This window comes from Poecilia formosa, unplaced genomic scaffold, assembly GCF_000485575.1.
Source record: "Poecilia formosa unplaced genomic scaffold, Poecilia_formosa-5.1.2 Scaffold327, whole genome shotgun sequence".
NCBI lineage: Eukaryota > Metazoa > Chordata > Actinopteri > Cyprinodontiformes > Poeciliidae > Poecilia > Poecilia formosa.
The window spans coordinates 480,783-494,227 of record NW_006800266.1 but is presented as its reverse complement, the minus strand read 5'-3'; the positions used below and the strand labels follow the sequence as shown (position 1 = coordinate 494,227).

Below are 13,445 nucleotides of genomic sequence, written 5' to 3'. Positions count from 1 at the left end.
TGCTAAGACTACATTTCTGTCATAATATTTTTATTATGATTACTGTATGTAATTTTCTAATCTTACATGTTATGTGTTCATCAATTGTAAGCAGGAACTGGAAATAGGGGTGGATGGTATGGACTTAGAATTTTATCACGATATTTTGTGATACTATTGTGATAACGATGATAAGAAACTATTGCTTCTTTAACATGACTATGGCTGTGACTTCATGGCACAGCATATATGGACCTAAGTTGGAAAAACTTTTCCATTTAAGATGTGCTACTTCAGGACACCGATTTCTGAAAGAACATACACAGTAACTACCTTCAATCATTTTCAAATGTACTAATTTACTCTCATGAAACAAATGGTGGAGAAAATGGCACAAATGGCATTTCTGGTCAATTTTATTTATTCTAGATTATTAATTAAAATCTATCGAGACAATGACACATTAAAATTCTTATCATGATGTCATTTTTCACAATTAATGATGAACAATATGATAAATGCCCCCTCCTATCATAACAGACCTACTGGCTTGAAAACATCAATTAAATAACGTGTTTCAATTAGTGAATTGAGTTACTGAACTCAATATTTCAATAGCATTTTAATTTACTGAATATGACGGGGGCTGCATGACGGCACAGTTCGAAGGACTGTTGTGACAAGAAGATCCTGGGTTCAAATCCCTCTGCATAGAGTTTGCAGACTTTGTTCAAACTTGACAAATGTGCTGTTCATTTATAAAGGATTCCAATAAAATATATTAAAGTTTGTGGTTGGGGCAGAAAATACTTTTTTGTTAAAATACAGAACAACATACTTAAATTTTATTTGACTGTCTATTTTGAAACGTAGAAAACTCCAACTTCCAATATGGATGGTCACAAACCTCTGCCCCTGGACACCGACTTTAGCAAATTAGTTTTAGGTACAGACAGCATATTTTCTTCTTTGGGTTGCTTTAATGCTGTTGTGCTTTTTGCAATTGATTGGCTATTCAACTTGCCTACTTGCATTTCTACAGCCCTTTACCCTTCCTACTCATGTCTACCATGCAACAATTTCAAGCATTTGTCTTTCGTCAATTCTGTATTGCTTAAAATGAATTCTGTCTTTGTTTGTGATTTTGTTTTATGGATGTTTGATGCACTTTTGTCATTTCAAACATCTTAAGTTGGCTTTCCAGAGAAAATCAGCCTGGATATAGTTTTAGAACCACAGGCCTGCATTCCACATGCTGTCTGAGCTAAAACTGGAAACTTTAGAGTGCAGTAATTTTGTCTTATATTTAACACGGAATTTGCAAGAAGCAAGAGGACAATGAGTCAATACATCAGTGCCTCACAAGAAAACACAACTGCTTTCAACAATTTGGAGTCATTCTAATTCAAATGGTGCTGAAAATAAAAGGTGTTGCCTGCCAAAAGGTGTTGGAATCCAGCTCAGGAAAGGATTTAAATAGCAAGATTTGTTACTAAGTCTGGTTTTTGATCAATTTTTATTTCTCTTGAAAAAACTTTTTATGTAATTACACTTGGTTCAAAGCCTATTGTTATTTCGAAGTCACTTGACTATCGTATATACGAAATAGTGACGGCTACAGACGTTTACCACTTCTGTTTAGTAGCTAGAAGAGGTATTTTATGACATATCAATACAGGAAGAGCTTGGCTAAGGTGCTACCTTCAAGTTCTCCTTGTAGAGAAAGTTAGCGCAAAAGAAAATGCCGCTGAAAAACTGTGGCCGAGTCTGAATTCATCTATGTAAGTTCCTACTCAGACGTCAAGTTGTGAAAATATACCGGACTTTTATTTTTCTTATGCTTAGCAACTAAAGCGTACCAGAAAGAAGATGAGCCGAGTTTCTGTGCACCATCAGTTCCTGAATGCAGCTCAGATGATAGAGGGGGGTGCGGGAGGAGTGGGTGGGTGGGTCTGACGTCATGGCACAGTGCCCCCTCCATGTTTGGAGGAGAAGTTTGTGTTGCTTCGACAAACTTCAGACACCATACTGTAGATGCGCGGAACACAGCAGACCGTTAACTCTTTTTCTGCCCCCTATTTTCCGCTGGTATCAACTTTACATTATATTACATTTCGTACAAGTGAATTCTTTTGCTAGAAATAATAACGTTGGTTACAAATCCCGACCACGGCTCGCTCTTGGAGCTGAATTTTATGCGCCGTTCACGGACCTTCAATTACATATTGGTTCCGCTGGCCAACCGTCGCTGCTATGTTTTATTTCAGGTTTGTTTCCGGTAGTTAATACATGGAGACCGTCTGTTCCGTCGATTGCCTCGCATGTTCGCATCCTACGTCGGTCGGTTTTGTATGAACCATTGCGAGACAGCGACGTAGGGTTGGAGGCTCCGCGAGCGGAGCCAGACTTTATGATGGGGATGCCCAGGGGAGGACGTCTGTTCCTGGCGACGTGCCTCTGCTCGTTCTTCGTTCTTGTTCTTTACTTCCAGAGCATCACTAAACCAGGTATGCATCTACACTGCCTTCTTGAACTTTCAGACATTATAGAGAAATATTTCTATTGAAAATGTTCTATTTTTTGTGACCAGGTCACAATGCTGTTTTTCTTTTTAAGTATAAAGCCCGTTTATAGTTATTTTTTTTCCACCGTGTTCAGTCCTGGCAACTGAGGCAAACAGTTCAGTGGGTCTGGTTGCATTGCAGTGTTATTGTAGGTTTGCTTTCTAAAAGCCAAGGATGGAACAACAACAACAAAACTAGAAACTGTGCAGGAAATAGAAGATAATCTGAAAAAGTGTTTGTATTGACAGGCCACTTTATTAGGTGCACCTGTTCAACTGCTTAATAAATCCAGTAAGCTAGTTGTTTGTATCTGAAAGCCTTGTTAATGTCAAAGGTCAAAAGACGCGCACGCGCACACACACACACACACACCCACACACACACACACACACACACACACACACACTAGTTTAAGGTGATAGAGAAGCAGTAGTAGCTGAATTAAGATCTCACTTGTTAAGATCTAGTTATGTAGAACCTTCAAGCCAATTGGCTACAGTTGCAGCAGGCCACACCTGGTGCGAAGAAAAGAAAAAAAGGTAAACCGGGATTGCAATTCTCACAGGTCTGCCAAGATGGGAAATAAACAGATTCCTATTTGGTCGAAATTCGGCATAAATCAGTGGCTAGTTTCTTGACCGGTTTTGTTTCCATAGCTTCCAACCTAGCATCATTTGAATGCAGCATACCTGATTTTATATTGTTTCTGACCATAACTGTCCTATTGTAAACACAGTGTACTTTATTTTGGATGACTATGTTCAAAAGAGCTTTAATAAGGTATGATGTATTTTTTTTAGTGTCAGTTTTGCTTGTATTTTTCATCAACAACAAATAGACACTTTAGTATAGGTGTAAAACAGATGGTTTGATTAAAGTGAATGAAATGATGTATGAATAGACCCACTGTGAAGACTGGAATGTTTTCAGAACCCCCTCTTCGTCCCTCCTGAAGACCCCCTGCATTCCACACGGCTGTATCCCCCTTTCCTCTTCATGCTCTTCTGTTTCTGTCTCCGACTGAACCCCCTTTCTGCAGAGCAAATGGCGGGTTGACAGTTTCTGCAGGTTTTTTAAAGGCAGGTTGCAAGTGGCTCTTTGGACCTTTTTCTATGGCCAATAGAAAAAGCCAATAGAAAAAGAAAAAGCCACTATTTAATTACTATTTCATTTGTAATTAAATAGAAATTTAATTACAAATTCTGGCTTAAGCAGTTTTTTCCATGTAAAAAACAATGAAAAGTGAATGAAAAGCTATTTCATTCACTTCATTAAGTGAATGAAATGGCTTTCATTCACTTAGTGAAAGCTATTTGTAAGTATATTACTCTAAAAATACTTGTACTATTATTTTAGATATATTTTTCAGTTATTAAGTTGGAAACTGTTTTTTTTCCCCAATTTGAACATCACATAGAAGGAAACGTATTCATCTTCTTTTTTGCAAAAGTTTTAAGGTTTCCTTTACTGTAAAATCTAAAAACAGAAATAAAATGTTCTTCTTTGAAATGACAACAAAGTTCCTGAAGTAGAAATTGATCAAGAAATGTAAGTTCTCTACACTGTAAAACAAAATCAACTCACTCACTTTGACTCAGTTTAGCTTTCTTGCTGCTTTGACTCAACAAAGTGTTTTGAACTTTAACTGCCAAGTTCAAAACACTTAATGAAAGCTATTTGTAAGTATATTAAATAAAAATAGTCATTAAGAGAAATGTTTAAAAAGTTGCCCCAACTTACTTAGTTTTTACATTACTACGTCAATTTGACATAACTTAACATTTTACAGTTTTATAATTTATTTCTAATTTAAGTCAACTTTGTAATGTTAATTTTTTACTTTAAAATGTTAATTCTTTGATTATAAATTATGCTAGTGAGTCTAAATGAGAGACACAGAGTTTTATGGACATTATTTTATTAAAGTCAGGAAAATGTTTAAAATTCATACAACAATAGCATGCTTTCTGTATCGGCTGAGGAGTAACAGTTGATGGCAGAGAAGCAATTGGCCGAAGAGAAAAACATTTTTTATTTAAATTTTTTTAAAGCATGCATGACAAAGAAACAAGAAAGTGAAAGGAGGAGGAGAGCAGTGGAGAAGTTGATCAGCAGGTTTCGTGTTGAGTGTCTTTCTACGTCAAATCGATTGGAAATTAAAATTTGATGTAAGAAAACAAAAAAAACTCCACACCTGGCCGTTTCCCAAATCACTTTGGAACTGTCGTAAACCACCTTTTATTGCCAGACACCAAAACACTAACCACATGCTGCTGACCCTACAAACGGCACACTTACAGCACTCTCATTGACTTACCTCCACACGCTCCGGCCCTGACTGCCCGGCATGTTCGAACTCGTCTTTTTGCTAAGAAAACCACACGTGAAGCCGGTCTGAGCCACATTAGACGGCACTAGTTCACAGGATGTCAACAAAGCAAAGGCCTTTCTGTAATTATTGTTTATGCGCACAAAGTGAGGCCAAAACCAACCGGTCATGTCTTGTTCGGTTCAGTGTTGCTGTGGTGATTTGTACCTTTTTAATTTCTAGCATCAGTTGATACATTACTGACAAAAAGAGTCTGAATCCATGGCACTTACTGCCCTCCAAACAGTTCTTTGCGATACAGTTTGGAGTATGCAAACTGTATCGCAGTTTAGAAGGGTTAGAACATTTTGAGGAATAGCCAAAGTGAGACAACACTTTCAGTTTGCCCTCTTCGTGAACAACTAAAGAGAGGGCATAGGAAAGGTGGGGCTTACCTATCCCCCTCCTTTATTATTATTTTGCTGTAGTAATAATAATAATAATAATAATTATTATTATTATTATTACGCTGGATAATAAATTGTCCCAGAAGTTATGATAATGTTTTTTTAAGACCATTGTTATGCTGTTACCATATAATGGTAACAACATAATAATGCAAGGACACTTTGTCAAAGACCAAAATACTTTAAATTCTAATGAACATTTAACACTGGAACTGGAAGACATTTTAAATATCCAGAATAAATAAATGAAACAACAGAACCATCATCCATCCATTATCCAACACACTTATCTCTTGTGGGCTTGCGAAGGGTGCTGGTGCCTGTCTCCAGCGGTCAGTGGGTGAGAGGCGGGGTCACCTGGACAGTCAACCTCAGGGCAACAGAGAAACAAACAGGACAAACAACCAGGTGAGAGGCGGGGTCACCCTAAGGAGAATTTAGAGAGACCAGTCAACCTAAAAGTCATGTTTTGGGACTGTGGACAAAAACAAAGTTAATAATTATAAATTCTCTGTACAAAATTGACCTTCAAAAAGAATGATGACTTTTATCATCCAGGTTTTAGTAGAGAGAGAGAGAGAGAGAGAAAAGAACAAAAAACAGTAAATCATGAAAATGGAAATTATATTATTTCGTTTACGGTAATACCAGTGAATTTCTTTAGGTTGGGGAAAGCGGAGCAGTAGCAGGAACATGAATGCTAAAAACCAAAACACTAACATGCAGTTATTACTTCAGTGGAGATGTTGATGACCAATGGAACTGAAAATAAACAAAGTTCCTTTTCAAAAGGAAGATTTTCTTTCATAGTAAAACAAGATTTGTAGTTTTTGATATAATAACCAAAGGATAATTGTCCAATAAAAGCAATGCCTCAAACACAAAAACTATGAACAAAAATCTAGAAAAAGAACAACTAAGTCTGATGAAAAATATAACTAATACTACTAGCAATAATAATGATATAATTTTGCCTAACAGTTGTTGTTTTGGAATTAAATTAAATTAATTTGAGTTAGACAGAAGAGTTTGAAACAGCATACTTCATGTTTTAACCCTTGTGTTTACAAATGGGGTCCAACTGACCCCATATCACTTGTGTATCAGTTGCCTCAGTCCTCGAATGCACAAGGGTTAAGATTGGATATCTACAGACCTATTCAAAAAATTGGAATCTTATTGAGAAGTCAATTAATCACTGGAACTTTATTACATTATTTAAATTAATTACACAAAGATGAATGTTTGAAAGATGTCAATAAAAGCACAATGAGTTCATTGTTAAAAATGACATAAAAGTGATATTTCAATAATAATAATATAATAATAATTATAATTGTACATGCTTAGAGTACACCTGTACACCTGATAATCCAGTAGTCTCGGTTCGATTGGGGACCAAAATTGCATGCGTTACATTTTCAGCTCCCGAGGTTCACTTTCACTCTGCACCATGTCAAACGATCCAAACCCTTTGAAAATCTTGTCCACCTTCTCGCCTGCGGTGGCACTGCACCAAAAACTACTTAGAAGGAAACAACACAAAAACCACAGAAACAAGAGCGCAACTTACTTTTGTTTGCTGGTTTGATGAAATATAAACAAAAATAGAGCGGCATCACATTTTAGTGGTAGGATTTCTATTTTGTCCTTTGTCCTTGCAAAGGATCTGATCTAGCTTTCCTGGAGGATTAGCAACACAGTCCCCACTTTAAAAGATGGTGGTGGTCAGTGGCGTTTCTTCCAGTCCCAATAAGATAGATTTATGTCAAAGTGTAAAAACGTTCAGCGAGTTTTTCACAACTCTATATGCAAAACTCAAAAATGTAAGAACATTTTATTGTCCACCAAGGTGGCATTTTTTTCTTTTAGCTCTCCAACCATAAGGACACAAAAATATATACAATCACAATAACAACAATTAATTCTAATACAATTCTAAATGTATTAGAATAAAACATTTTTTCATGGCATACGTGAATGCTGTGATTTAGTTTGGTTAAGAATGATTATTGCACTTGGAATAAATTATGTAATTGCCAGATTGGCCCCATGTCACTTTCCTGATCTCAAAAGACGGAAAAGAGGATGGATGCTATCTGCTGCAATATTCCTTGCCGTCTTCCATGTTCTTTCCGCTAACAAATGAGACAGAGCTTTTGTGGTTTCACCACTATTGTACCTGCCATTGAAACATTTCGTAGAAAGTTTGATGGTTTGATGAAAAGTTAAAACACTCAACAACTGCCTTGTCTGCAAGCTCTAGCGATTGTCGACTAACCCCAAGACCGCTAGGTCTTCTTAAAAAAAATAATTTTTAAGAAAAGGTATTGGAGTTTTTTAAGTACCACTCTAGTTTTGGTTTAGAGGGTGGGTGTTTTGTTTTAAGTTACCACAACTTTATTTTACTGGGCTCTTCATCTTAGAGAAGCCCAGACATTTTTCCTGCAGCTTAACAGTCCATTTTACAGACTAAATATTCCATGAAATCTGTTGGTCTGTAACTTCAGAGCCAGAAATTAGAATTGTGGGATCTTAAAGCACAGAAAGCCAGTACTTTAGGTACTGCAATTTAATCAAGAAGCATGGATCAGTGTTAACACTTTACAAGGAAAGGCTTCTGTATTATCATTTAGTCACCATCTTTCTGATCTGGAGCTAAAGCTTTAAAAGTTGAGTGATGCCTGGTTGGGAAATGAACAGCACCTCCTCAACACACCATCCACATTGGCAGAACGCTGGTGGATGAGAAGAGATGGAAACCAGCATTAACCTACATCCTCTACTTTTTGTCATTCTTCCAGATCGCTGTAAAAATCAATTGCACATTTTGATTTGAAGCTACGAGGACAGACAAAGGTCAAGTCTGTCCTTGCTACCAACTGACATTTTATCTGAGGCAGATAAGAAATCGCTTTCAGTAACGTTGCCCAACTGTTAAGAGAAACAGGAAAATGAGCAAAAGAAAAACGGTCCTGGCAGTTACTGGCTGAATCCTGTGGTTTGTGTTGCATCATTGTGCTGCTGTGGAGGAATTTCTAAAGAACTACAGCTCTGCTTCACTTTGACAATGTTTGTTGACGCTTCTTGCTTCTTCTGACTTGTTTTCTGGTGAATCCGACACCCTGCTCAAACAGTTAACGGCTATAGAGACAAGATGCAGTTACCCCTTCAGTGACCTATTGGTATGCCAATTAGGGTGACTGTTTTAGTACTGGACAGGAAACGCATTACTTATTTTTGTTCTGCTTTCATTGTCTAACATCCTGCTGCAACACTCCAGTGACTTACAAGAAGAAAATACAACTCATGTCCAGCATGTGATTAGGAACTTCCAGTAATTCATATCACATGGATTTCTCTAGCAACGTCGAATATATAACTGATTACATTCTTTTTCTGTTGACATGTAGTTATTAAACAGCTGTAGTGTAAAACCATTGAGCAGCTATGCATTAAGAAGTTAGAGTAGTTATGGGCTTGTATCTCTGCCAACATTATGGTAAAGATGGTATCTGATTAAGACTACTTTTGTGGTCAGTTTCTTTTTATCTCCAGTTGCTTTTAATGCCTTTAATGTTAGAAGATTACATGAGGATTAGTAATGCCAGTTTTAATTAGACTTGACAATTTTTAAGCAATCATTGCCCCTCAGACAGAGAAGAAATGCAAGCATTAGCTTGGTTCCTCCTTCACTTGTGAGAGCAGTTAAGCACTTTGGGGTAATGCTCTGGATTGAATGTAATTTGGTTTATGGATGATAGATTTGTTTTACAGCTGGAACATATGACACAGCACAAGAGTAATGTTGTTGTCAGATAGTAGCAGAAATATCTTACAGTCAGTTGAGACAGTGACGGTAACCAGACATGGATAATGTCTTGTTGTACAGTCATTACCACAGGGTTCCTATGTAGTCTGGAAAAGTCTGGAATTGGATTTTAGTGTTTTCAAGGTGATACAGGAGTATTACTGATCTTCTTAAGTTCTTAGAAATCAGAATTGTATCTAGGGTTACAGCTAACAATTGTTTTAGTTATCGCTTATTCTGACAATTTATTAATCAGATAAAAAATGGCACATTTTTCAGATTGTTCAGTTAGCCACTTAGATCTTTTTAGACAATATTAGAAATACACAGCAAATCCAGGAGGCCCAGATTAACACTGTCAGATTTGATTTCATAGATTTGATTTGATTTCAGAGGTTTAAATAAAAGAATAAAAATTATATTGCCTAAAATGGCATTTAGTTTACGCTTGATCATTTGTATCAAAGGATACATCTGCAGGAAAAAAAAGTACTTCTAGCATCAGCATGTGAAAAGCTCAGTACATTGTAGGAATCAGCTGGTGATCAATTTTTGGATTTTGGATGATTGGCTAATAATTGGATAATAGGAGGTGCTTAATAGAAGATTTATCCTTTTTTTACAGAAAAAAAAAGCTAAAACCACAACACTTAAGGAGTCTTGGGTAGAATATATTTGCAGACAAAGTTTTTTTTTAATCATAAATGCAAAATGTATATTTTTGGTGCAGTTTGGGCTTAATTACTGCACTAATGTTGTTCTCCTAGCAAATTACCTTCTATAGTCTGCATACTCCAGTTAACAATTACTCAGTTACTAAATTAGATTACGATTATTTCAGTAATTTATCCATCACACTTAATCCGATTAATTGTTTTCAGCCTTAATTGTAAAGTTAGCTTCTAGCGTTAGAACAGCTAGCATGTAGCATTATCATTTTGGAAAAGTACCTCAGGACAGCAAAGAAACATCAACATTTTGAATTTAATTGACTATTTCTCAATACTTTATTGATTTAATTGACCTTACCTAAAAGCTACAACTAAATTTAGGGGGTTTTTATATTCTTGTCTTTTTATCTAAAAGAAAATAGCAATGAATAAATTCAATAGAATAATTTATTTTAACTGTTGTAATCAGTATCCTGTCTGACTTTCAATGGTGCAAAGACAAGTGGTTGCTTTTTAGTTTAGAAAGCAATAACATTATCTTAGACAATGGGAAAAGCTGTTTTTTTAATAAAACCTTATAATTGAGATGGAAATCTTCTAATTCATTTTGTTTTGCTTAGCTGCAAAGTTATTATCTGGATTCTGTTTTCTATAAACTCAAAGCAGAAACGTTAAACCTGTGGTTTCCTGTCATAAGTCCTATCGTTATCGCTAAATTATTGCGCATTGCATGTTGTCTTAATATCGTTCTGACCTTACAATAGTAGAGATAAAACACCCCGTTTTTTTTCCCCTCAGAGGTTCTCTTTTATGTGGTTTCCCTGACTCAGCAGTGCTGCAGCACAGCATCCTTTCAGTGTATGAATGAGTCGCTGTCGACAGGATCTGAGCTCATTAAAGAATAGTTGGGTAAAGTGTAGGAAGTTCTAAAAAATGGAAACATCAGAGGCTGCACGGGGAAAACAAATGCTACATTTCTACACATAAATGTGTTAAACAATATAAAAATGCAGCGTTATTAACTTTCATTCAACCTGTTCTTCATTGGTACCACTTTTTTACATTTATATGTGGAGGAATATGTGGAGGAAAACTTACTTCTGTTCCTCTATCGACTTTGGAAAACCATAAAAGACGAGTCCAAGACATCTGACCATAAAAGACGAGTGGCATCCAGACACGTTTCTAGGTGCTTGTCAGTTCCACAGTGGTTGGATCTGTTGTGGTTATTTCCTAACTGCTGGCACATCCATATCCACTGGATCCACCAAATCTGAACCTCATTTTAAAGAACAAGGTAACTGCCAGAGCTGGATGACTTGTAATGGTTGTTTTTCCCAGCTGCTCTTCCTGTTCTGGGCTTTGATTTTTCTTGCCAGTATGATATCAAAACAAGGTTCTCTACTTCTGAAGACATGTTATTCCTTCTGGCTATTATTTTACGATCTATTCAAGCATATGGGGGAAAACAAACCCGATACCATTTAGCCTGCTGCAGCTTGCCCCATTTTAAATGAATAACTATGAAAACAATTTTTTTGTGCAGTATAAATAACATCAAAAACAGAAGCGTCAAGCTATCCTCGTATTGTAAACTTGAATCTAAACAGTTTGGTCGGGTCCGGCTATGACTGTATTTCTGAGTGTGTGTTCTCAAACTCATAAGGTTGTGGCGTCTTAGTCATAGCATAACCATTGTCCCCCCTTATGCTGAACGTTGTGATCTCCTAGACTTGAAACCACAAAATGAGGATCATGGTGGATTAGAAGATGTCATTAAACTGGAGGTTTAAGCCATTAAGTTGCTGTAATTTGTAAATCAAGAAAAATTTGTAATCATGACTTATGTGAAATGAGAAGTTTTGTGCTACCACACTAATTGCCATTATGCTAAATTTACTATTATGTCAATTAGGGCTGTTGTAAACGACTATTTTAGTAATCGAGTAATCTATCGATTATTCTTACGATTAATCGAGTAATCGGATAAAAAAAAGATACCAGTAAAATAAAACATTGGTAAGTCTAACATAACAGCAGTATTAGTATCGGATATTCGTTCGTTCTGAACCAGCCACCAGGCAGCAGCTCCGGTAGGGAAAAGTTCACACTTCCAAATGCAACTTGTATGTGATCTCCCGTGTGAACTGCAAACGACCTGAAAGTGTTCCACATGCGCAGTAGAGGGTGCAGTAACGTCACACATAGAACGTTCTCAGTATTTTTCCAACCACCATAAAAAAAAGAAGTGCTCATTGTTTGCAGAAGTAAACATGGATGCTAATGGTGGAGCATATCTTACGATGTTGAAGTTGTTGTCTGACCAGAGCCAGCACATTATCAACTTAATCCTCATTGTCAGCCATGTCTGTTGTTTTCCTTTCCGCTTGTGCATATCAGGGGACAGAATACTGACGTTTGTCGAGTATCAGTGAAGTTCAGGTTGGTTTGAACTACAAGGTTCATTTAAATTGTTCCAGAATGTGACCTGGCCATTCAGACTCAGGTCACATTTGAAAAGATTTGACACGTACTGGATTTAGAACCCCATTTGCAAGTGACCTAGGTCGCATTAAAAAAAAAAAAAAAAAAAAATCAGATCTGTGTTGTTCAGACTGTCATGAAAAGATCAGATACAGGTCACATTATGGCAAAAATATCTGATTTGGGTCAGTTCAGGCTGCAGTGTGAACATAGCTTAAGCATCACCTCTCTGTGTAAAATTGACTGAACGTCTTATCTTTGCTATTTGATGGTCATACTTTTCGCTCAAATGTGATTCCTGACTGTTTCATGCTTTTTTGGGGGTCTCCTGAATACCTTATAGGAGACTACATCGCTGCACTCCCTCGGTTTACGGTAAATGTATTTCTCGCTGTGTGATTGGTGAATGAAGCTGACTAGGTGATTATAGTAAACACCCACACACTCTGTTGGCTACGATGACTCGATGGACATGCCCATCATCCAAATTTTCCAATCTGCTCCTGAGAAACTGCCAATGTTTGACTGAAGTACTGAGCTCTGATAGCCCAGATTGCATGGGGAAGGATAGTTTTCACTGTGACTCTTATTTCATTGCAACAGCGATAGATAGAATCATTATTTATGAGGAGATATAAGTGGATAAAAAAATGAAATTTGAATGCCTAATTTGATTTGATAACTTACCAATTATCACCCCACTAAGACGTCAATGCCTCTCTGTTTTTCCATGAATCTTGGTACAGGTGGTCAGATATTGTTGTGTGGTTTCCAAGTTGTTAAGCTGCTGATATCTTTCGATATTCACATCACAAAGTGCATTTTTTTTAGGTGGGAATGGTTGATTTTTTTTTTTAAACCATTTTTCACTGTTCACTATCTTCATCTACTGCGACTGAGTGTTGATTTTTAGACCTCTGGAGTGTTTTATCTTTATTTTGATACCAGAACAATTCAAATGCACTGTGTAGTTCCTGAAATATAACACATTTTTGTCATTTTATAGCTGATTTCTCAAAAAGAGGCCTACGACTCATGGGTACTTCTTTTATTTAAATGGGGACTCACAGAAAATGTGGTTCCGAGGCTTTCTTATTTTTTTTTCTTAAAACTTTTACCATAGTAAAAGCTTTAATTTCTTTATAAGCTATTTTTTGTGGA

The 13,445-nt window shown here is 36.6% G+C and overlaps 1 protein-coding gene across 1 annotated transcript in view; it reads left to right on the top strand.

The window, feature by feature from the left end:
- The window catches only part of LOC103152776 (carbohydrate sulfotransferase 11-like), a 36,993-nt gene that overhangs the window by 7,559 nt on the left and 15,989 nt on the right, over positions 1 to 13,445 (top strand). Inside the window, exon 3 of the mRNA XM_007573381.2 lies at positions 1,916 to 2,486. Coding sequence (XP_007573443.1) covers positions 1,940 to 2,486 — 547 coding nt within the window. The 5' untranslated portion in view covers positions 1,916 to 1,939. The remainder of the gene's footprint in view (positions 1 to 1,915; positions 2,487 to 13,445) is intronic.